Source organism: Phalaenopsis equestris, unplaced genomic scaffold (genome assembly GCF_001263595.1).
Source record: "Phalaenopsis equestris unplaced genomic scaffold, ASM126359v1 Scaffold000002, whole genome shotgun sequence".
NCBI classification, from domain to species: Eukaryota; Viridiplantae; Streptophyta; class Magnoliopsida; order Asparagales; family Orchidaceae; genus Phalaenopsis; species Phalaenopsis equestris.
This window is the reverse complement of record NW_018164444.1, coordinates 32,132,466-32,155,303: the sequence shown is the minus strand read 5'-3', so window position 1 is coordinate 32,155,303 and position 22,838 is coordinate 32,132,466. Positions and strand designations below refer to the sequence as shown.

Sequence of the window (22,838 nt, the reverse complement as noted above, 5' to 3'; positions counted from 1 at the left end):
ATATCTCCCAATAGAACAATGCCATCATCCTTCTTCCAAAACTAAAATTTCAAGTCACCAATTCCGCAATGATGGATATAAATACTAAAAGCTTGTAAGCATGATGGTTATTAATATTGTTCTGCACTTCAAATCAAAAGATAAATAATTGAAGATTTTATCTTTTCAGATCAGATGCAATCATTGAATACCATGATTTTATGCTTTGAAGTCCAACCATAAAGTACCATCGCTTCAATGGTCGTCTTGCAAGTTACGATACCAACATCAAAAGCATTCGATACGACGACAATAATGATTGAATCACTCATCATGCATCCCATCGATAGAGCTCTTCATTACAATAATTGATGACAAGCACAACGCTTATAAAAACCATAAAATGATCACAATGACATTATCAGACATATCACATATGAACTGAAGCAGTCACTACAGCAGTAGAAAAGGATGCAAATTTACGAAGTTATCCTTCATCTCATAATAATATTGTACAGCACACCTCACACCACATTAACACAAGCTCCCTCCTAAACAGTTTCAAAGAAAAAAAAAGACAAAAAAAAAAAAAAAAAACAAAATTCCTACAGACAAAATTCCTTCAGAAAAACACTAGAAAACAGGGAAAAGGATTAAAATATTCTAATTTCCCCATATTTTCTACTTGTTTTCCGTGTGATGGCTTATGTACATAAAAGAATAAATTCAAGTAACAACAAAGCTCTCTCTATATTTGATGCATTCCTCGAACATGTACGCTTACAATTGTAGCATAAACCATTGTTTCTTTCCCGTTATTACTTCATCAATTGCTCTCTTATTGTCTCATGGGCTGTGAATGTGGTATAGATCCACCACATCCGAACTGCCAAAGTTTGCAAACTCAGACCTTTGTAGGTGATTTTGGTTTGACTCCAATCTTTCAAAACTCTTTTTTATATTATTGGACGAGTCCTTGTTCGAGTAGAAATGGCGTACGTTGACCCGGTGGTATTTGGACTTTGTAGAATAGCTGCCAGTCACTTTAACTAGAAGCACCAACTCCTTATCTCTGGTGTCCTCACACCAACAATTATGTGGCATTCCATCAACAAACTCCTCCTGGGTATAGAAGTTTTCATAATGGACTGCGACTTCCATAATCTGCCCAGGCTTGATAATTCCGGCAGCAGGCTCAACCTAATTTAAAAATAAATAAATATAAAAATAATGCATTGAACCAACAAAAAAAAAATACATGAGATAAAAGTACACATCTATTCGCTCAAAACTATGGGGACTCGCTCATCGAGAGCATTTAGGGAATTACTCACCAAGAACAAGATTCGCCCATTAGATTGCAGTCACACAAAAAAGCATAACTTCTTATTACTTCGCCCTTAAGCTCTCTCTAAGACCCTCCCATATCCATGCCTTTTAAGCTTCGAAAAAAAGTCTTAGCCAACTAAATCAGGAAGATTAGTTTATGGTTGAGAAAAGATTAGTAGGTGGCAGGTGATGGTTGTGAAGAACAATTAATTTCCTATGAATTCTTCATAAGCATGTATAAGAAATTCACTTGATTTCATTCCAAATTTGGATTAAAATTGTTGGGAATTGTATATAGTTTAGGGTACTTTGTAAAAAGGAAATGTAGAAGAAGTCAAGGGTTTTATTTGTAAAGAAAGTAGTAAAGCTCTATATAAGTCCAATTCTACCATTGAATAGATGAAGATTGTTGAGCAAATTCTTTCAATTTGGTATTAGAGTCCAACCCAAGCCCTTTAGTACGACGGGACGGCCTAGAGCATCCGCCGCATCTAAGAACGCGATGAATAGAGCATCGCGGATGGAGAGACCATAGTGTCCCGTGCGATACTGTCGCAGGCGGAAAGATCAGGGAGTTCCAGCTTGTTAAGAAGAAGGATTTGTGATAGAAGCATGCTGGGAAAGGCATCAAAAGAACCGACAACTTGCGAAGGAGAAAAAGAGTTTGTAACAAAACTCGAGAAGGAGAGTTATTGACGGGAACTTTCTGGGGGAAGGCATACACATGATCATGATTTGTAATCGTGGTCTCCAGAGATTTCAGTGCGGCTTCTGAGACCACGATGTGGACATTCCTTAAAGAAGCGAAGATTAAATTTTTGTTTGATTTAGACTTGGATTCTTGTGTCAAGGATGCCAGGAGACGAAGACAGTGCGAGAGGTAAATGATTGGAGATTTTGAGAAAGCTATACCTTGAAGTTTTGAAGATCTTGGTCGGGCTTATGCAGGAAGTTAGCATCTCGACGGGAGCCACCACCTCAGCACGTGCTCCGATGCAGTTGAAGCAAGATCTCCCCCCTGTGGATTTGAAGCTCAATGGACCGACCACATATCTAAAGTTGGTTGTGTCAAATTGAGGCTGAGTAGGGAAGAGATTGGAAAGATACATGACGAGGATCGAGCAAAAGAGTGACAGTGCTGAGAGGGATGAGTGGAGAATACACGTCTTTCTTTACACTTGGCTACTCAACTCGATGATTCCATTGTTTGACTCATCAGTGGATGACATTAAAAAGATGAGCGACATTTGGGCGAAGCTAAAAGAGATCTACGCTGGAACTGAGAACCACATGAGGGCATTTTGGATTCAACGTTTGATAAGGACAGTGGTTTAGGGTGATAGATCTATTCAGAAGTACTCCATAGATCTGGAGTGGTTGTGGCAAGATCTTGATCACTTCTAACCTATGTCGAGTTGTAGTGATCTGGGATGCAAGAAGGGGAGATCCTCGCACAGATGAGTATTATGTAGTTTTTGACTCATCTTAACCAGGCCTTTGATCAAAGGAGATCAATCCTCTTAGCCCAGGCAACGATTCATTCATTGAATGAGGCTATCTCAGTAATGATACAAGAGGAGAGGCGCATGAGGCTATACTCTGAGCGGAGTGAACTTCAAGACATGCGATCAACTTTAGCCGTCTCGAGTGAAGATAGGTGCTCAAGGGGAGACCAACATGAGCTACAATTGTAGAGAAGTGAGACATTTGAGCAAGTTTTGTCCAAAGCCACCCAAGGAGAAAGAGATTGCCGAACGTGGACAATTTAGAGGCCGTGGTCGCAATCATGGGGGCCGAAGAGGTAGAAGAGGGGGCTACCAGAAAAATCTGACGATAACGGAGAATGAGGGAGAGAAAGAGGTGGTCTTTATTGATGAGTATCAAGGGCTTCTAGAGTAGTTGAAGGGGAAGCATAAAGCAGCATGTGATGTGACTGAGAATGCATCTGTCTTATCTTCATCAAAGGGGAACACTGTTACTTAAGCTCACTCAGCCAAAGGTACTCATCATACACTTATTCTTGCCTTTATATCCACCATAAGATAACTAGAATGAATAGTAAATTCTGGTGCATTTCGACATGAGACACGTAAGGTTAGTGAGTTTGTTTCCTATACTCATTTAAAAGTTCCAGAGAACATTCAGACAACTGATAGTACAACACAGCCTGTGGCTGGTAAGGGTACAGTGAGATGTATCAATTCTACGACTTTGCCCAATGTTTTGCATGTTTCTTCCATTCCAACGAATTTTTTATCCATTAGTGTCATTATTCTCCAACTAAAGTGTGTTCTCTCCTTTGATATTCCTAAGATGATCTTTCAAGAGAAGGTGACTGGCCAGAAATTGAGACTGACACGTGACATAGTGGATTTTGGTATTTGGATAGAGAGGAGATGGACTCAACATAGATATCCATGGTAGAACGGGCTGGATTGGGAAGATCTAAGAGAAATGTGGAGGATGTGTTGTTGTTACATCACAGACGCATGCGAAACTCTTCATTTAGTCTGTTGAACAGTTTGTATTCAGTTTTGTATGAGCAGACAAATGAACAAAACTTTTGTGTAATGCATGTGAGTTAGGTAAGCATACTAGGAACTCTTATGTTAGTTCTAGTAATAGAAATTCTTGTATTTTTGATTTGGTGCATTCTGATGCATGGGGACCTTTTTCTACAACTTTGATGAATGAATATAGATATTTTGTGACTTTTATTGATTTATTTTCCTGTGTTAGTTATATCTGATGAAAAACAAAAGTGACGTGCTTGTCAACTTTAAAGATTTTCACAGGGTAATTTAAAGTCAATACGGTGTAAAAGTGAAGATATTGAGGTCTAATAATGAGACAAAATATAACAATAAGGTGTTTGGGGAGTACATGTCTGCCCAGGGGATACAACATCATACAACTTATTCATACACACCGACATAAAATGAAATAGCATAAATGAAAAATAAATAACTTCTAGAGGTAGCTTGAAGCATGATGATCTCGACGAATGTCCCAAAACACCCGTAGGAGAATACCTTCAAGAGTGTTGGATGACAATCTCCTTATGAGTTTTTGCAAGGAGATAATGATAAAATCATCCCATTGAAGGTATTTGGTTGTGTATGTTTCATGAAGAACAATAGTATTAATAGATAAGTTGGATCTCAGAGCTGTGAAGTGTGTTTTTATGGGTTATTCTGCTACTCCAGAAGAGTGAAGTTTGTTGGATCGTAATAGAGAAGAGACTGTTCGTGAGCATGAATGTGACTTTTAGAGAATTAAAACTGCACTACTCATTGGATGTGACCTCACCCTGTGGTGACTCGTCAGGTAATGGAGGTATGAGGTGAGAAAGGGAGAGTAATGAAGGTGAGAGATTGATACATGTGAGAACGATGTCTTGTCCCATTGTGTGGGAAGGATTGAATGCTGAAGAGCCAATTCTTGAGAAAAAAATGAGCCCAAAGGCGGTGGTATTCAAGCTCAAGAAGAGATGAGGGTGTATAGAAGGAGGCAAAATGAGACAACAGAGCCTACGGTGCAACTTGTGCCAACAAGTCCCGTGTCCCGGTCTACCCGACTCTTGAGGCACCTGCACCATCCACCTCATAATCCGATTACAAAGGTGATATGATTCCTCTCTCTTCTTCTCCCACTCACATGACTTTAAGGAGGACCTCTCGCAGGAATACGGGTCATCCTCCTGATCATTATTTGTTTTGGTTTCTCACATTACATTTACTCAATTTGTCTCATACTCTAACATATCACATGTATAAAAAACATTCATTGTATCTTTGGACACTATCGCTATACCCAAGTATTGATGGATAGTTCAAGAGGATCTCAAGTGGAAGGTTGTCATGTTGGAGGAACACAGTTCACTCGATAAGAACAAGACATAGGAGCTCGTGTTGCTGCCAACAGGAAAAAAGACAGTCAGATGTAAATGAGTCTTCACAGTGAAACAAACCTCAGAAGAAAAGATCGATCGCTACAAAGCACGTTGGTGGCGAAAGAGTATAGTCCGACGTACGACATTGACTATGATGAGACATTTGCATCAGTGATAAAGATGAGCACACTCAGGACACTCGTCTCTCTGGCTGTGAATAGTGGGTAAATGTTACACCAACTGGATGTGAAGAATGCATTTCTTCATGGGGATCTACTAGAGGTGTACATGGAGATACCCCCAGGATTTGACACAGACCAAATAGTGGTAAAGATATGTAGGTTGAAGAAGTCACTGTACAGTTTAAAACAGTCTCATCGAGCTTGGTTTGACAGGTTCGACAGAGCAATGAGAGACATGGGCTATCGACACATCAATGTTGACCACACAACATTCTTTCGACGACATGACAACCACGTTACTATTCTTGCTATGTATGTGGATGGTATGATTGTCACCGATGATGATGAGGGAGAGATTGCTTAGCTGAAGGCAAGTTTGGGAAAAGAGTTGAGGTGAAGGAGCAAGGACAACTTAGATACTTCCTTAGGATTGAGGTGGCTCATGAAGCAGAAAGGATTATTCTATCTCTGAGGAAGTATATGCTAGACTTGCTCACAGAGACAAAAATGTTGGGATGCAAGCATGCATTTACACCAATTGATCAAAAGAGAAAGTTGAGCGAAGAGGTAGGAGAGCCAGTTGATCGTGAGAGGTACCAGAGATTGGTAGGCCGCTCATCTATCTGAGTCACACTCGTCCCGACATATCATTTGCAATAAGCGCGGTGAGTCGCTAAATGCATGATCTGAGGAAGGGCCACATGGATGCAGTGTATCGGATTCTGAAATACCTGAAAAGTGCATTAGGGAAGGGTTTGATTTTTAGAAAAAATGGGCATTGAGGCATTGAGGGCTACTATCACTATGATTGAGCTAACTGTGCTGATAACAAGAGGTTCACATCAGAACACTGCATGTTCATAGGGGGTAATTTGGTCTCTTTGAAAAGCAAGAGGCAGTCATAGTTGCGAGGTCGAAGACAGAGCTAGAGTACAGGGCCATGGCCATGGGAGTTGCAGAGATGCTAGGGCTGATAACTCTATTGGTAGAGCTCAAGGTGGACCAAGGAGCTCTACTTAAGTTGTGGTGCGACAACAAGCAACAATCAACATTGCCAACAACCCGGTGCAGCACGACAAAACCAAGCATGTGGAGATTGATAGGTTCTTCATCAAGGAGAAACTGAATAGTGGACTACTGAAGATAAGTCATGTAGCTACTAGAGAGCAAGTAGCTAACTGCCTCACCAAGGGACTCAGCTCATTAGATTATCCAGTTTGTGTAACAAGATGGAATTAGTGGATTTCTTTTGCCTGTCTTGAGGGGGAGTGTTGAGACTAGTATATAGTTTAGGGTCCTATTCGTAAATATGAAATATAGAATAAGTCAAGGGTTTTATTTGTAAAGAAAGTTGTAAGACTCTATAGAAGCCCCGTTCTTCCATGAATAGATGAAGATTTTTGAGCAAATTCTTTCAATTAAATTCTTCATGAGATTCATAGTAGTATTACTTGTAGCTTAGAAAACAATTTTTTTTTTCTTCCATTTATATGACAATTAGGTTAGCAATATTAACAACAGCCGTGTTTTGGCACTAGCCAGCTACAACTGAAACTCTTCCATACCTAAGCAAACACTGGGAACTAATATAGCGAAATTGAAGTTCCTTAAAATCCCACAGTTTATTAGCTTCCTCAGGTTTGTAAACATTCCTTAACAGGACATTTGGCGATAATCAAAGTATCAAAAGAGCTCACTTTATTGCTACCAAAGCATTAACTCCGCAGGGCACCAGATGAAAAATATAAGAGCGCTTGAATTTAAGAAATGAAATTATCAAAATGTAAAACTGCCAGATTTGTAGTAGAGAACGGGACACACAAGAACATACCTGTAGCCAATTAGGAAAGCCAAAGGAACCCTTTGCACAAATTTTGGAGGGACTTCCATCATCCTTTATAGTAAATTGACCTTCACAGATGATCTCATAACAAGCATCATGCTCATCACATTTGTTAGTTATTCGAAGAATGGAAATATCCTGATTTTGTAATATGATATTGTTTGTGCTGACAATTGTTTCTGGAACAATGCTATATTCCTTAAGCAAAGACCTTATCTTCTCATGTGTTGCAAGTAACTTTCCAAACTCTTGCCTCCATGCAATCCAGTCGATATGCGCAATTTCAAGACTAAATATGCATCGAACAGGTTTGTGGTCACTGTCTATCACATCCATGCATGATTCGTAGCTGGTAAGACCAATTTTAACAATGTATAAGTTATAGGATATATAAAGAGAGTTTTACGCTATGAAAAAGATAGAGAAGTGTCAAAATAATTCCCTAACTCTTTGTAGATCACTTTAGTCCTGAAGTCTATACAAGTGCCCGTTTAGTCCCCAAACTCTTCTAACATGGGTTGAGAAAATCCCCCATGTTGAACTACTTCAGCCCAATTTAAAGAATCCGGGACTAAGTTTGACATTTTTATACGCTCTGGGACTAAAATGACAGTCCGGATTATTTTGGCACTTTAGTCGGAATATATTGAATGAAACATACAGTGAAATTGAAGAGACAACAGGGCATTCCAACGAGCATTCAGCCACAGAGATTGAACGACTATCACGGTATAAAATTCTGTCACACCATGCAGGAATGCGTTTCTTCTCACTAGAATCATACGCTGCAAAGCAACATGCATAACAGTTTAGTTTTGTTTGAGCAAATAGAATGAACTGTAGGCCAACAAATGTCTGTTGTATCGAGATTTTACTTACCCGAAAGGCCAGGTTGGTGCCTTTCAAACTTGTAGGTGGGAGGAAATCTGATTTGAGCCTCCCGCATTCCTTGAAAAACTTTGCCTGCTTTCATTTCTTCTCGAAGCTGGTCTTTCTCCCTTAGCCAATCAAAGCACCTTTGAGAAATCATGTCTCTTGCTTCATCATAAGTTACGCCAAAGAGCCTATAATTGAAATCACCCAGAAATATCACCATATCCGCTTCAGATAATTCAGGTTTCTCGTCATCTTGAGAGGCTCCTGACTGAGACTAAAAATATAAGAAAATATACTATCTTAGCTATGACTGGGAAAGGAATCATCAGAAAACAGACTTATAAAAGATCCAAGACAATAACATACATTCCCTCCACGATGTACTTGTACTGACGTAGCACCAGCTGCATCAAACGAAATAAATGTGTGAATTAAGACCTTTAGAACATGTGGATTTACTCGAGTAAAGTGCATTTCATGTAAAATTCGTTGGTAGTACTATAATGTTTAAGAAAACAAACCTGATCCAGAATTTTGTTCTACAGGAGGCCGGGTGAAGGACATATTTCTATAAACATGATTGAAATCAGAATTTCTCTTGCTGACTGCTTCCAAATGAGCAGCAAAATGACAGCTGACAAAGCATAGAACTCTGTCAAGAACACGCATTCTCAATCCAACAGCACCCTGAAACAAAGTTATGTATTAACGCAAGTACATAAGGATATAAAACATTCATAGAAAGAAAAAGAGAGAGAATCTAAGACAGTAAAGAAACATAAGTCTCGTAAAAACAATTGACCAACTGCAGTCGGCAGAGGAATGCTGATTAATAAATATATACAGCTTAGCAATGCATTCGCAAAAGTAAAGCTGAATTACAAGTTCTCATTACAGAGATTGCCCATATGATAGTTAATGCAGGCTAACGGTGGGGAGAAGAAGAAAGACGTTTCAAAGCTTTCATGATCTCTTGAAACTCTAGCTATTCCATTGAATAGAATCTATATACTTTATCTTTTTTGCTTTAAAAGTGAAAATATATGAGAGGACTTAATTTTATTGATGAAAAGAGGGGCATAAATACCCATTAAATTTCTTACTGGTAAGGAAAACAATAAAAACAAAATACAGTAGAAAAGAAAATGAATAATAACAAAATATAAGAAACAACCAATCTCTCTAATTTACGGAGAGAAATAAATAGAGATTTCCAAGACCCCTCATATAATTTATATCCCTCTAAATATAGAGTTATAACAAATATGAAATATAATCATTAGTATTTTCGAGATCTTTCAACACTCTCCCTCAAGTTGGGTTGTACAGATTGTACATGCCTAACTTGTTACATAATTCTTCAAAGTTGATTCTTGGGAGAGGCGCTTAGTGAGGATATCTGCTGTTTGGTGTCAGGAAGAAATGTATGCAAGTTCAACAACTCCTCTCTCAATATTTTCTGAGATAAAGTGTTGATCGATCTCGATGTGTTTCGTTCTGTCATAGTGTACTAGATTCTTTGCAATGCTGATGGCTGTCTGGTTGTCGCATTGTAGTTTGACAGTTTTTTCAGTTAGCATTCCGATTCGTTAGCATTCTGAGTTCGTTGAGTATTCTTCGACTCCACATTCCTTCACAGATCCCGAGTGGAAGAGCTCTGAATTCAGCTTCAGCGCAGCTTCTTGACACCACAGACTGCTTTTTTCTTCTTTAAGTGACTAGGTTTCCCCAGACATAAGTGCAATAGCCGAAAGTCGATCGTCGGTCCGAGACATCCCCTGCCCAGTCTGCATCTGAATACACTTCTATACATTGATCCTTATTCCTTTGAAACAGTAGCCCTTTGCCTAGAGTCATCTTGAGGTATCTCAAGATTCTGTAGATTGCATTCACTTATTCTTCCGTAGGGCTGTTCATGAATTGGCTAACAACACTAACAGCAAAACTAATGTCGGGCGTGTGTGTGAGAGATAGATGAGTCGCCCCACGAGTCGCTGATATCTCCCTCTATCCACATGTGTGCTATTTTTCTCAGTGTCGATCTTCTTGTAGGGATCCATTGGAGTATCGACGGGTTTGCAACCGAGCATACATGTTTCCTTCAACAGGTCCAATGTATATTTCCGTTGTGACACAAATATTCATCGGTTTGAACGAGCTAGTTCCATGCCAAGAAAGAACTTTGGGTTTCCAAGGCCTTTGATTCTGAATTCCTGAGTGAGAAGATTTGTCAAATTTGTGAGTTCTTCTTTGTGATTTCCAGTGAGGATGATATCATCGACGTATACGATTAAAATTGCAATCTTCTTTTCGGGAGAGGTTTTCACGAAGGGAGTGTGATCTGCTTGACATTGAGTATACCCGTGTTTTATCACTGATTTTGCAAATCATCGAACCATGCTCGGGGAAATTGTTTGAGGTCGTACAATGATTTTTGGAGTTTGCAGACTTTGGTGCTTGGAAATGATGCTTCTAGTCCGGGAGGTGCTTCCATGTAAACATCTTATTCCAAATCGCCATTTAGGAAAGCATTTTTCACGTCGAGTTGATGTAGCTGCTAGTCTTCATTTTCCGCAACTGAGAGAAGGATTCTGATGGTGTTAAGTTTGGCCACGGGGGCAAAGGTTTCTTGGTAATCAATACCGTATGACTGTGAAAAACCTTTTGCTACGAGACGTGTTTTTAATCTCTCAATTGTTCTCTTTTTAATCTCTCAATTGTACCATCTGCCTTGTATTTGACTTTGAAGATCCATTTGCAACCGATTGCTTTCTTTCCCTTTGCCAGGTCTGAAACAGTCAATATACCATTCTTTTGTAGGGCACTTACCTCCTCATTGATGGCCGCTTTCCACCTCGGTTGTTTGAGAGCTTCATCAATAGTGTTTGGGAATTGTGTATTGTTGAATGCAGTGACATGGGCTTGATAAGCTAAAGAGAGTCTTTCATATAACACAAAGTTAGAGATCAGATGCATCGTGTGTTCGTACTTGAGTGGAGGTCAGATGGACCTAACACCTTTCCTTAAAGCAATTAGAATGTCGGAGTCATCAATCATAGGTATAGTAAAATCATGTTCAAGTGTGTTCGTACCTGAGTAGATTTTTATAGAAGTTGGATCCAATTCTGAATTTTGGATTGGTGTTGGATGTCTTGGGTGATCTATGTGCGAGTTGGACATTTGAGGACTAGACAGAGACTGATTGTTAAGTACATTTTCACGTGAGTTGGATGATCCTGCTGAGGGAGATAATGAGTTCGGTTCAAGGGACGAGGATTTCGTGTGTGGTGGTATGAAATCATTGTCCCCCCCAAGACTAATATTCCTTTAAAGTCTCCCCCTGAATATTAGAATTAGGGTAGTAAGATTGATTTTCAAAGAAGGTGCATCCATACTGTTGTAGGTTTTTCTTGTGAGAGGACAGTAACACTTATACCCTTTTTGAAGAGGCGAGTAGCCGAGGAAAATACATTTACTAAATTTGGGGTAAAGTTTGCTGAGATTGTGTGAATGAATGTGAACAAAACAGGAGCAACCAAATACTTTGGTAGGTAGATTTTGGGTAATAGCCTTGGTGTGGGGAAACAATTTGAGAAGGAGTTCGACTGGACTTTGAAATTTGAGGGCCTGAGAAGGCATCTTGTTGGTGAGGTAGGCTGCAGTGGATACAACGTCACCCAAAAAAACCTTAGACACGTTAGAGGAAAACATGAGGCAGCGGGCCACCTCGAGAAGGTGGCGGTTCTTGCGTTTGGCGATCCCATTTTGTTGAGAAGTGTCGACACAAGAACTGAGATGGAGGATGTCTTTAGAGGAGAGATATCGAGGACAGAAGCGAAGTACTCCTTTGCATTATCAGCCTTGAGTGCCTGGATGGAGGTTTGAAATTGTGTTTGGAACATTAAGTAAAATTGTTCAAATATGTGACCGACTATAGATTTATCTTTCATAAGAAATAGCCACGTTAGTCGAGTGTGATCATCAATAAAAGAGACAAACCCTGAGTTCCGGTAAGGGTTGTAGCACGGGATGAGCCCCATATATTGCTGTGAATGAGTGCAAATGGCCGGGAAGAGGTGTAACCAACATGTGGAAATGACGTGCGAGTGTATTTGACAAGTTGACAAAATTCACATTGAAAAGAACAACTTTATTGATAGATAAATTTGAAAATAGTTTTGCAAGATATATAAAATTTGGATGACCGAGACGAAAATGCCATAACATGATCAGAATCTTTATTGACACTAGAATTGATGACAAAATGATGGGTAGACAAATGTCCGCAGTGAGATCGTAGTGGTGAAGCATAACTCAACATTTCCAATCGTCGTCCCCGAGTCTGCATCCTGAAATTCACACGTGGTACGGAAAAATTTAACAATACACCTCAGATCACTAGTCAACTTTCCGATGGATATTAAATTGTAATTTAAAGTAGGAACATGAAACACAGATCAGAGTAGAATATTTTGGGTGATGCGCACGGAGCCAAAGCCAGTGACTTTGGAGACATAGCCATCGGCAACGCGGATGGTGGAGTTGTCTCCGCACGACATATAGTCATGGAGAAGGGAGACATCACTAGTCATGTGATGAGAAACATCAGAATCGATGATCCACTGACCGAGGGATCCTTGATGGACTGTGAAGGCATGGTAGAACGTAACTTCATGCGCGAGCAGGCCGGTGATGGGGTCGGGAACAGCCAGATCAGGTGGTTTGTCGATCAGTTTGTGCAGCAAATCTAGTTGCTATTTGTTGAATGGTTGGGCGCTGGTGCAGGAAGGTTATCGGCAGCGACGACGCTGTTGACATGGGAGCACGATCAGGCCGAGGCTTCCAATCGGCCGGCTTTCCATGAAGCACCCAACACAACACGCGTCTTTATTATGGTCTGGTTTGCGGCAGTGGTTGCACCAGGGACGACCCTTGCGTGATGGGTTGTCGCTGTGTCAAGACAGAGGAACCCAAGCTGCAAGGGCAAAGGCGTCAACGGAGAGATTGAGCGAGGTGGAGATAGACCCAAGCATGAATTTATGACGGATTTCTTTGCGGCGAACCTCAGAGAATGCCTCGCGAATGCTCAGTAGTGGTTTGGAGCCTAATACACGAGAGCGGACATGATCGAGAGAGTTGTTGAGGCCGAGAAGGAATTTGAATATCTTTTTTTACTTTATGATCTGACGGTATAAGTTGGAGTTCGGAGTGCATGACCAGGCATGGAGACTTCATACATGTTTCATACATGTCAACCTGCTGCTAGTAACGTGAGAGGGCATCAAAATACTGAGTCACAGATTGATCACCTTGGCGAATATCGTGGAAGATTGACTCAATCTCAAAGAGCTTAGATGTGTTCTCCGAGTGAGAGTATGTCTCTCGAGCAACATCCCAAATACTCTTGGCCGTGTCGTAGAGAAGAAAATTTTTGCCGATGTCATTGGTCATGAAATTGATTAACCACTACATGACCATATGGTTTTATGCATTCCATGTCTAGAATTTTGGGTCATCATTGGTCGGAGCGACGACATCACTGATGATATAGTCGTCCTTGCCTCTGCCGCAGATAAACATCATGACGGATTGAGACCACTAGAGGTAGAGAGGTAGTTCTGGCCGTTGATCTGGCCGTTGAGTTTGTGACCAATGATGATGGATGAAGTGCCATCGATTCCGGTTGGAATAGAGACAGATGAAACGGAGGATATTTCTTGGGAGGAAGAAGAAGTCATGCCGAAGAAGATTAGTATGACTTTGATACCATGAATATATATGAGAGGACTTAATTTTATTGATGAAAAGAGAGGTATAAATACCCATTACAGGACTTACTGATATGGAAAATAATAAAAACAGAATACAGTAGAAAAAGAATGAATAATAACAAAATATAAACAACAATTAATCTCTCTAATTTAAGGAGAGAAATAAATAGAGATTCCCAAGATCTCTCATATAATTTATTTCCCTCTAAATATAGAGTTATAATAAATATGAAATATAATCATTAGTATTTTCGAGATCTTTCAACAAAAAACTTTCTTGTTCTCTCAAAATTCCAATCACTGAAATGGCTAAATTAAAAAAAAATCAGAAAAATTCAGACTGAATTTCTACTAACTCTGGTGCGCTTACCCTTTTTTATACCTATATGACTTGACTTGCTCGAATCATTTACCATCATCATCATCATTATTCTTATCCCAACTGAGGGTAATTGTAGATTTTTTTTGGCGAGAAAATGCATGCTTATATCCTTCTCAGCTCCTACAACTTTCATTTAAATTCATTGTATCAAATCTTTGTCAACTCTGTATGTGTTCATAAATCTCACCCAAGTCCCTATCTACTACAAACCATCTCTTAATAAATTGAGTGGCAATTCTCATGCACACTAGTTTCAGAAAGAATGGTTTCTAGCATTTTTTTTTCTAGACCCTCTGTTTTTTTTTGCAATACATTCTTTTCACATCTAAAATAATATTGGTAAGTATAACAACATGATCTTTGTATGTATAATTACTTATTATTGACATTATTGCCAGGTAAAGACATAAAAGTTATGCAGAATCTAAGGATACCTTGTTTCCTATTGTTCGCCCAAAACCACAAGCTACAGCTGCAGCATCAACATCACCAACATATGGTCTAAGGCTTTTCCTGACCCTTAAAGAGTAGAAAGGAACAACAAGACATTAGGGGATAAACAAATAAATAAATACACACACACATGCAGACAGATATTATATATATATATATATATATATAGAATTATAGAAATAACAACTTTAGATAAAACAAAATACCATGCAGCAATGAGTAACCCAGCAAGCTGCCTGGAGCCAACACGTTCAAAAGATGTTCCTTCATCTAAGGTCTTACCAATAGTATCCAACCACCATTGCCCGTTATTACTCCCCTCAAGTCCGACCTATAACCATTGAAAGGATGTAAGTGCAAGAAACCAACTGAATTTACACATACTACCTTAAGTAACAAGGCTCAATTCGAAAGTTGAAATTATAAAATAAAGGTTTTATTAACAAATGAAAAGAATCAGGGGCATCTATAAACCTCCAATATATCTATGGAACTGCCATTTCCTATCACAAAAGATAAATACTAAAACTCCTTGGTTATAAACTATAATTAAATCTAGCATGCTTTGAGTATTTTGAAACGGACTAAATAATGCATAATTTTGACACACTAAAATATTGAAAATAAGAAAATTAAAGAAGCTGAGGTCATTGTTTGAGGTTACAGTCTACTATGTCTGATCCCTAATAAGAATGCACTTCACATTAAAAAAAAGATTAGTCAGATTATATTTCATATATGATGAAAGAAAATTTGTGATAATATATCGACGAATACATTTTTTTTTTTTTTTGCAAAAACAAATCTCCCAGTAATTACTTGTTAGTTCATGTCCTGAGGAAGTTGCAGCGGCAATTGTATAACATAATTTGAGATAATTACAGTTTCACGGAAGAATAGAGCAGCTAAAACAAAAAATAACCAGAGTTGGCCAAAACTTTACAATATGAGTACCACTAATAAAAAACAAGGCTTTATGGTAAATATGAAAAACAATAAGTACACGTGTATATTCTTTACATGTGTAAAAGTAAATTCAGATGCAGCTGTGCTTATTCCATAAGATTATGATAATCAGAAATTTTCTCAACTTCGAAACAGCAAAAAACTGAAATACAAGCATATCAACCTAGAAGAGAGAAAGAGAGAGACAGGAAAAAAAAAACGAAACTTGTATCTAGATCAAAAGTATACCAAAAATAACAAAAAAAAGTGTTTTCAAAATGTCACAAGGAGATGGCATGCAAAATATGCCTCAAAGTATCAAAAGATCCTTAGCCATTAAAAGATAACATGAAGCACATGTCTATGCAAAATAGGCCATCCCTTAGTGTCATTTGAGGTCAATAATAAGCAAATTTGGGCTAAAGAAGCCAAAGAATATTCACAGAGAAAAATAACAAGACAACCCAACAAAAATAAAAATAAAAAATAAAATTATTTATATTGAAACTAAAAGTTCCCCAAACTCTTTAAATGAGGACTGCAACAGTCCTACTGAGAGACCATTTTGATCCTTATTTAAAAAATACAGGATTAAATTAGCCTTTTAGATAGTCAGAGAGTGGGGGTGGGGGCACAACTTAATCCCTTTCTTAAACCTAATATTACGAATAAATTCTGTTTTGCTAATAGACCACGCCAGTTTAACATCTGAAATAATTAAAACCAATTGAACATACAATCAAATATAAGTGATCAACAAAAAAATAATGAGTATTTAAACATATCATAAAAAATAGAACAAAATTTTAACTTATTTTTCTCACAAAAGAAAATAGGAATTAAATCAAATATCCAAAATACCCATCAATACCTTTAAATATTATAAATAATTTAGGTAAAACATTAAAGATTTGTTTCAAAATAGAAATTTGACATTTTTTATGTATTAGAACCAGATTAGCTCCAAACCCAGGGATGGAAGCTAACAAATATGCACATGAATTTTTCATTCATTTCTATCGTGTGTTATCATAGGTGTCAAACATATTCTTGACAAACCATTTTAAACAGCTTCTTTCCATATAGAGTTAGGTCTTGATCAGATCGAATACTTATATGCTTGATTTTCCACCAAATAGTCATATCAATCCTATATTCAATAGGAAAGATCTATCACATATCAAGGCATATTTGAGCCCAGGAGTGTTTGTTTCTAAAAAAGGTCATTCCAATTTATATTTTGTCGTATGACTCTTGAAATTGATGTTGGCTTGCCTCGTGATCATGATATATGGTTTATATCTATGGATAACCACCATTGATGATATTTGGATCATGCGTGATGAGTTTATTCATGTCTCCTAGAATTTTTAAAGGACTACATGAACTTAAATTCCCCATGGCATAGTTTTGCTCACTTTGAGATAATTGATGCACCGTACAATTCGTCAGCAGTATCATTACCCCATCAGATATCATCATATTATATTATGAACTAGTTGGTAGTAGCTTAGAATTATGTAATCGAAATATAGTCATTCTTCTATTTGTTATGTCATTTATGTCTTTTATTGTGTTCTGCATCTGCTTTCATTCTATGATAAGTGTATGAGATAATAAATAATTGTTCAGGTAATTTTAACTTATTATAGGTCAGATAATTGATGAATACAATCTTAGCATCTTTTTTATTTTCTTCCATCCTTTCAAGGTTTCAATGAGTTCTGTGATACCTCCCCACCTGCAGTGAGAATTTAGAAGTTTGTGAGAGATAACCCAGGCTGTTTTCTCCTAGGTAAACTTCCTCCTTACAAGCTTCACATCCCTTCTCTAATTTTCTAAAAAACTCTGGCCAATGTCCAACACTCTTTGTACATAAACTGATACAAAACCCCTTTCCACATTCTTCCAAATCAAAACTCGGTTAACAGGAATGAATTAAGGATTCATATGCGATCCAAATAATAAAGCAAAATTTGATTATATAACAATAATAAACTAAATCTCAAAGAACACAAAAGAAAAAAAAAACCAAAAACGATAGCTTTTATTTTATGACTACATTCCTCTACGCTAATAAACAATAAAGCAAAATATGTTGCGTAAGGATGTAGCATAAAAACTTACAGTCTCTTTCGCAGCAGCCATTGCAAGAAAGCCGGCACCCATTTCAACTTCTTGAAGGCCAACAACAACTAATCCAACTTCTGTCGCAGCGCTGCCAAGCCATGAAATAAGAGAATCATGAGATGCTCTTTCTTGTCCAACATTCCAAGTACCAGCTAAGATTTTAATTTTTTCCGTTTTTGTGTAGTTGAGTTCTTTACTGGATAGCTCCATTCGTAAGATGTCATCAATTGGACCTGGTGATGTTAGGCTCCACCCACGAATCCCCCCATGGTTTGCCAAAGTAAAGATATAAGAAGCCCCAATGTCCATTTTTATAAGAGGACCACAATGAGCAACCCAACCACCAATTAAATATCCGTCTAGATCCAAAACATGAATGTTGCCGCTCACATAGCCCACCCACAGCCGCGTACCAAAAGCACAAATGCTTGTTATTGCAGAAGAATCATGCTGAACTTCAAATTGTCTATTCCCATTTCCATCCCACCGTACAATTGAACCATCTGAGCACCCTGTCCAAATCATTCCATCAATCGTCATGGCTAATGCTTCTGTTTTTCGATTATCTTCTGTGAATGTTCCTTTTTGTGTAACTCTCCGAACAGCATCAGCTGCACCCATCAAGGCATTTCGTGAGCGTTGAAAAAAACTCATGGATCCTGATTTTTCCTTCTTTGATAATTTGGCCTTTGTCTCATCCTCCTCATGGATCTCCTGAGATGCTACATCAATCCGATTCTCAACCTGACCATCTATATTAAATATTTTCAAAAGCTCCTTTTTACGAGAATCCCTGTAACAATGCATCAAATCTATTTCTTAAGTTTAAAAGGAAAAAACCTTACTAAAAAGAAAACTAAGTCACCAGTGTTTTGAATTGAAAGAACATAACAATAATTAACACGAAAGATTTAAAGGATTACCACAGTGCAAAGGTATTGCTACCAGCACTCCACACCTTGGATTTAGAATTGTCAGATAACAGAAACTTTATATCTGCAGCCGGAAGGGTACACACTCCATTTACAGTAGCTTGGCTCCTAAGATCAATATATGACCTCTCAACTAGTAAAGTGGCCATGTGTCTTTCTTCTACTGTCAGAGAAAGCGACTTTGAAATGGATTCCCATGGCCAGGCTTTCAAAACGCCACCCTCAGAACCTGTCCATAAATCACCTGGAGTTGACAAATGATGAAAAAAAAAAACATAGATAATAAGTGAACTGATCCCGGTAAATCAAAATAAACATAGAAAAATATAAAGATAATTTTAAATTCTTATGCTAAAGAAATATAAGGATCAAGATTGAGATTAGAAATGAGTGGACAACAGCATGCTAAAAAGATGAACAGAGCGGTGCAAAGAAAAATAACCAGAACAATGGTTTTAAAAATGATGCTCTGATTTTGTCAAGGATATAAGGAGTACTGAAAAAAAAAAAAGGCTCCTAAAAATGAATAAAAGCAATGCAGATGCCGATAGTTACCAAGTTCAAATTATTTTGAATGTATAATTATATATAAAGCTAAGGACAAATTAAAATAGCATCAATTACAAACAAATCATGTCTTCACCATAATAGTAATCAGTTGGAATAAATTAAAAGAGCTAACATCATATACAAACACTCATTAGGAAAAAAAAAACTCATAATCCCGTCCTCAAATAGTTGTTATGAAGATTTTTTGTGCTTGGATGCATATAACATAGGTTGGAAACAACAAGGTAGTTCTTCCTTTCAATTTTAAATCCCTAAAATGTCAATCACAAAGCCACCTCTGTGCAGAATAGAAAAGGGTTGTAACTGAAACCACCCCTTTCACTTTTAATATGAAAAGAAGCTCAATGGAATTCCAACAACCGCCCATCTCTCTGCATAAATATAGTTTGAAGATCACATTGCAACATATTAACTGAGTCGAACGTTGATGCCGCATTTGATTAAGCACGGAAAGTACCAAAAAGGTGAAAGAAGAGATAATGATGAAAGTTTCAAACTTGATTTACCATAGGAAGTGATGACCATGGATATCACAGGAGTGCGATGGGCCTGCCATGAGAGACCTTCTCTAAACACAGATCCAGGCTCACCAGTCCCAGCACCAATGGTTTGAGCTCCAATTCCCTCATCCTCTTCCTTCGAAGAACTCTCCGACTCCTGCTTCGGAATTTTCCACGATCTAATCTTTCCGTCCTTGTGCCCGCTCCACACGAACCCACTCGCCTCATCTGCCACCAAGCAAAGTACCGGTGAAGTGCAGTCGGATTCATAAAAAGGGGCGCTGTCCTCATCCCCTCGCTTTGCCGGTCTCCCGTTCCAACTCTCGAACAGCTCCGAAAACTTCCAGAAACGCAATCCTGACTCCTGAGCAGCCCAAAGTTGCGAACTGGTGCAGACAATAGTTCGCAAGAAGGAGCCCAACTGTGTATCCCGTGCCGGGTGCGGCCGTACCACCAGCGCTGGAGGCCTATCAGGGCGCATCGCTGTACAGACCGGCACGCGGAAAATCCCAGCGCCTCCCCCGGCGCCAATGAACTCCGGAAGGGTCCCCGGTGCACCACCAAACTCCGACGTGGCTCGATCAAGGGTTAGGATGCCTTCGCTCTCAGAAATGGAACAAACATCGCTGTCGCACCGTCCATCGAAAGGGAAGGGGATGACACTGTCGAGAGATCCGCCAATTGGATAGTAGTAGGTAGGTACAGACGAAGAAAAATTAAGGTTCGAGAATCTCATATCCTCCACAGAATTGGGGCACTTATGCTGCGACAACTGCGACAGGGAGGGGCAAAATTGAGGGTAGGACAAAGATCGGGCAGCGTTGCTACCGTCGTTGAAGGCGTAGATACCTCCGGTGGCAGGATCTTCGTAGAAGGGGTCGGATACTTGATCGATGCCGAGCTTGCTAATGTCATTGCGCTTCGAGGTGGCGTCCCCTGGAACGGCATCGCGACCTAGAGACTGGCTACAGAACTGCATATTTCTCAGTTGATGATGAACGCCGGAGAGCTCCGGGATGGTGATATCTTTACAACCGTCGCCGCCGCCGCCTCCGCCGCCGCCTCCGCCGTCGCCACCGCCGCCTCCGCCGCCGTCTTCTTCCTTTCTCTCGGCCATTCTCGAGTCCCCTCGTACCAACGTATCTGCGCTTTCATCTGGCTCATTTAATTTATGCGAAATGATTACATCTTAAGACGCGGGGACGTAGGTTTATAATTATTAAAGAAATAAGGCGTCAAAATGAAAAAAAAATAAAATAATAGAGTAATGGGGCCCATGGCAGGCTAACAGCAACTTTTGTGGTAATACCCGCATAAGGATTCAATGAAAGGGTTGGATCGGCCGTCCATGGTTGATCCTATCGGTGCTGATGGTACGGAGAAGCATCCGTCGCATAATTTCCTATGCGATAAACGTTTGGTTGTTCGTTGAAAAATGATGACATGGCAGGCTTCTGTTAGTTGGAACTGGTCGCGGGTATGAGGGGGTGGGAAAGCGGGCTGCGTAACGCATTTTTATGGGTTGGGTGCAATCAAAATCAACAGAGATTTAAGAAATAGGGAAGACGGAAAGTGGTGTTTTGGTCGGTATCTACCAGAGGCCACTTGTCAATTCCACGGGAGCCTCTACGTGCATCGTTAATATGCTTCCCCAATCAATAAAAAAATTCTCTATCGTTCCGACAATCATTAGACATCACATCGTCCGCTAATGAGGTGTATGACGACACAACGCTTGATGGTTGATCGCCCAGAACTTCATATAATAAATTTTTTTTAAGATTGATTAATGGATCTCTATTAATTTTTAGTTTTTACTAATTTAATTTGATATATAAAAGGTTGGATTCTCTTATTAAAATTAAATTTTATTAACTTATGATGAAGCCTCAATAACTGTATCTTCTTTTCTAATTCCTCTCTTTCTTATGATGGATTAATGTTTTGAAAATTTTAAGCTAATCCATCATTGTTATTTGATGCCAATAATATTCCTCATCTCATATAGATGTTTATGTTGTTACTATTTTGCTAAATTCTTTTGGGATGTGGGATCCAGTAAAATACTTGAACTCGTATAATTCAGGAGGGACCTTGCGAAAGAAGATGGAAGGAACTGAAAGATTCTCTTAGAGAGACGGGAAGATAATTTTTTTGAGCATCTTGGATACAATCCTCTCTTTTCCTTCTTTTATTTATGTTTCATAGATAATATGGAAACCAAGCGTGCATATTATTGATGAGAATGTCGGTATAAATTGTCATGTTGTTAATAAATGATGACATGTGTGCCTACATACTAGAGTTCTCTTCCTTCTGCCATGAAGAACTGCCCATTGAGCTCGATAATGTAAATAGATAGTTGTTGAGGAGCTTGGTGGGAAGGTTCAGTCAGTCCAACGAGCACGGAAGAAGAACTCAAGAAACTACATCATATGATTGCATGAAAAACATATGGTTGATGACATGAAGTTTGAATGAGCTTTGAATTGTGTGAGCTGACACAGAAGTAGTCACAGTGGGTGAGATTCTTGCACAAATGGCCTTGGTTGGCAAGCAACCTCATGAGCCATTCAACAAATTTTGGTGCCTCAATACCAAAAGCTCAATAAGATTGATTCTTAGGCAAATTAGCAAGATTCCATCAAGGGAGACTCAAAAGCTTACATGACTACAAGCTATATCTTAGATTGGACTTAATTTGATCATATTATAAATTGTTCATATTTGACTCGAGCTCAAATCAAGCTCACATAGCAGAACCTACTGAGTAAAGAATACATATTTGGACTTATTCACTGCCCAATATTTTAAAAATAATGAAGCATTTAAAATAATATATTATTTTTTAATTTATTTAACATAACATGTTTGATTCCATGCGTCTTGGCGTCTATCGCATGTTATTGTGGCCCAATCTCAGTGGAAATTTACTTCCACACCCCTCAACTCTTATTTATTTACATATCTAACACCTAAATTCACTTTTCACATCACCTTATCTTTACATTTACATGAAAAAATAGTGATATTTTTTATATTATATGAATGAGG

General features: G+C 38.7%; 1 protein-coding gene across 3 annotated transcripts; it reads right to left on the bottom strand.

Moving 5' to 3' along the window:
* Positions 1–594: 594 nt before the first annotated feature.
* LOC110026440 (type II inositol polyphosphate 5-phosphatase 15-like) lies at positions 595–20,908 on the bottom strand. 3 transcript variants are annotated; one of them, XM_020727377.1, is made up of 12 exons: positions 20,868–20,908; positions 19,791–20,834; positions 18,706–18,958; positions 17,780–18,575; positions 14,914–15,038; positions 14,689–14,773; positions 8,623–8,788; positions 8,468–8,505; positions 8,105–8,375; positions 7,887–8,010; positions 7,214–7,574; positions 595–1,179 (listed from the first exon to the last, which is right to left on the bottom strand). In XM_020727377.1, exons 1-12 carry the CDS (start codon positions 20,899–20,901, stop codon positions 826–828), a joined length of 3,651 nt encoding a protein of 1,216 aa, XP_020583036.1. In that variant the 5' UTR covers positions 20,902–20,908; the 3' UTR covers positions 595–825. The 3 variants fall into 3 exon arrangements, with proteins under 3 accessions (XP_020583036.1, XP_020583043.1, XP_020583051.1); XM_020727384.1 differs by having other exon boundaries at positions 8,105–8,369; XM_020727392.1 differs by lacking the exon at positions 20,868–20,908 and having other exon boundaries at positions 19,791–20,851.
* Between the last annotated feature and the right edge of the window lie 1,930 nt (positions 20,909–22,838).

Excerpts from the sequence above, each read along its gene's own strand:
- LOC110026440 (XM_020727377.1), bottom strand. The coding sequence starts at position 20,901 with ATGGCCGAGAGAAAGGAAGAAGACGGCGGCGGAG. Across the intron at positions 20,835-20,867 it reads GGAAGAAGACGGCGGCGGAG|GCGGCGGCGGCGACGGTTGT; the intron begins GCGGCGGTGGCG and ends GCGGCGGCGGAG. Across the intron at positions 18,576-18,705 it reads AGCAATACCTTTGCACTGTG|GGATTCTCGTAAAAAGGAGC; the intron begins GTAATCCTTTAA and ends GCATTGTTACAG.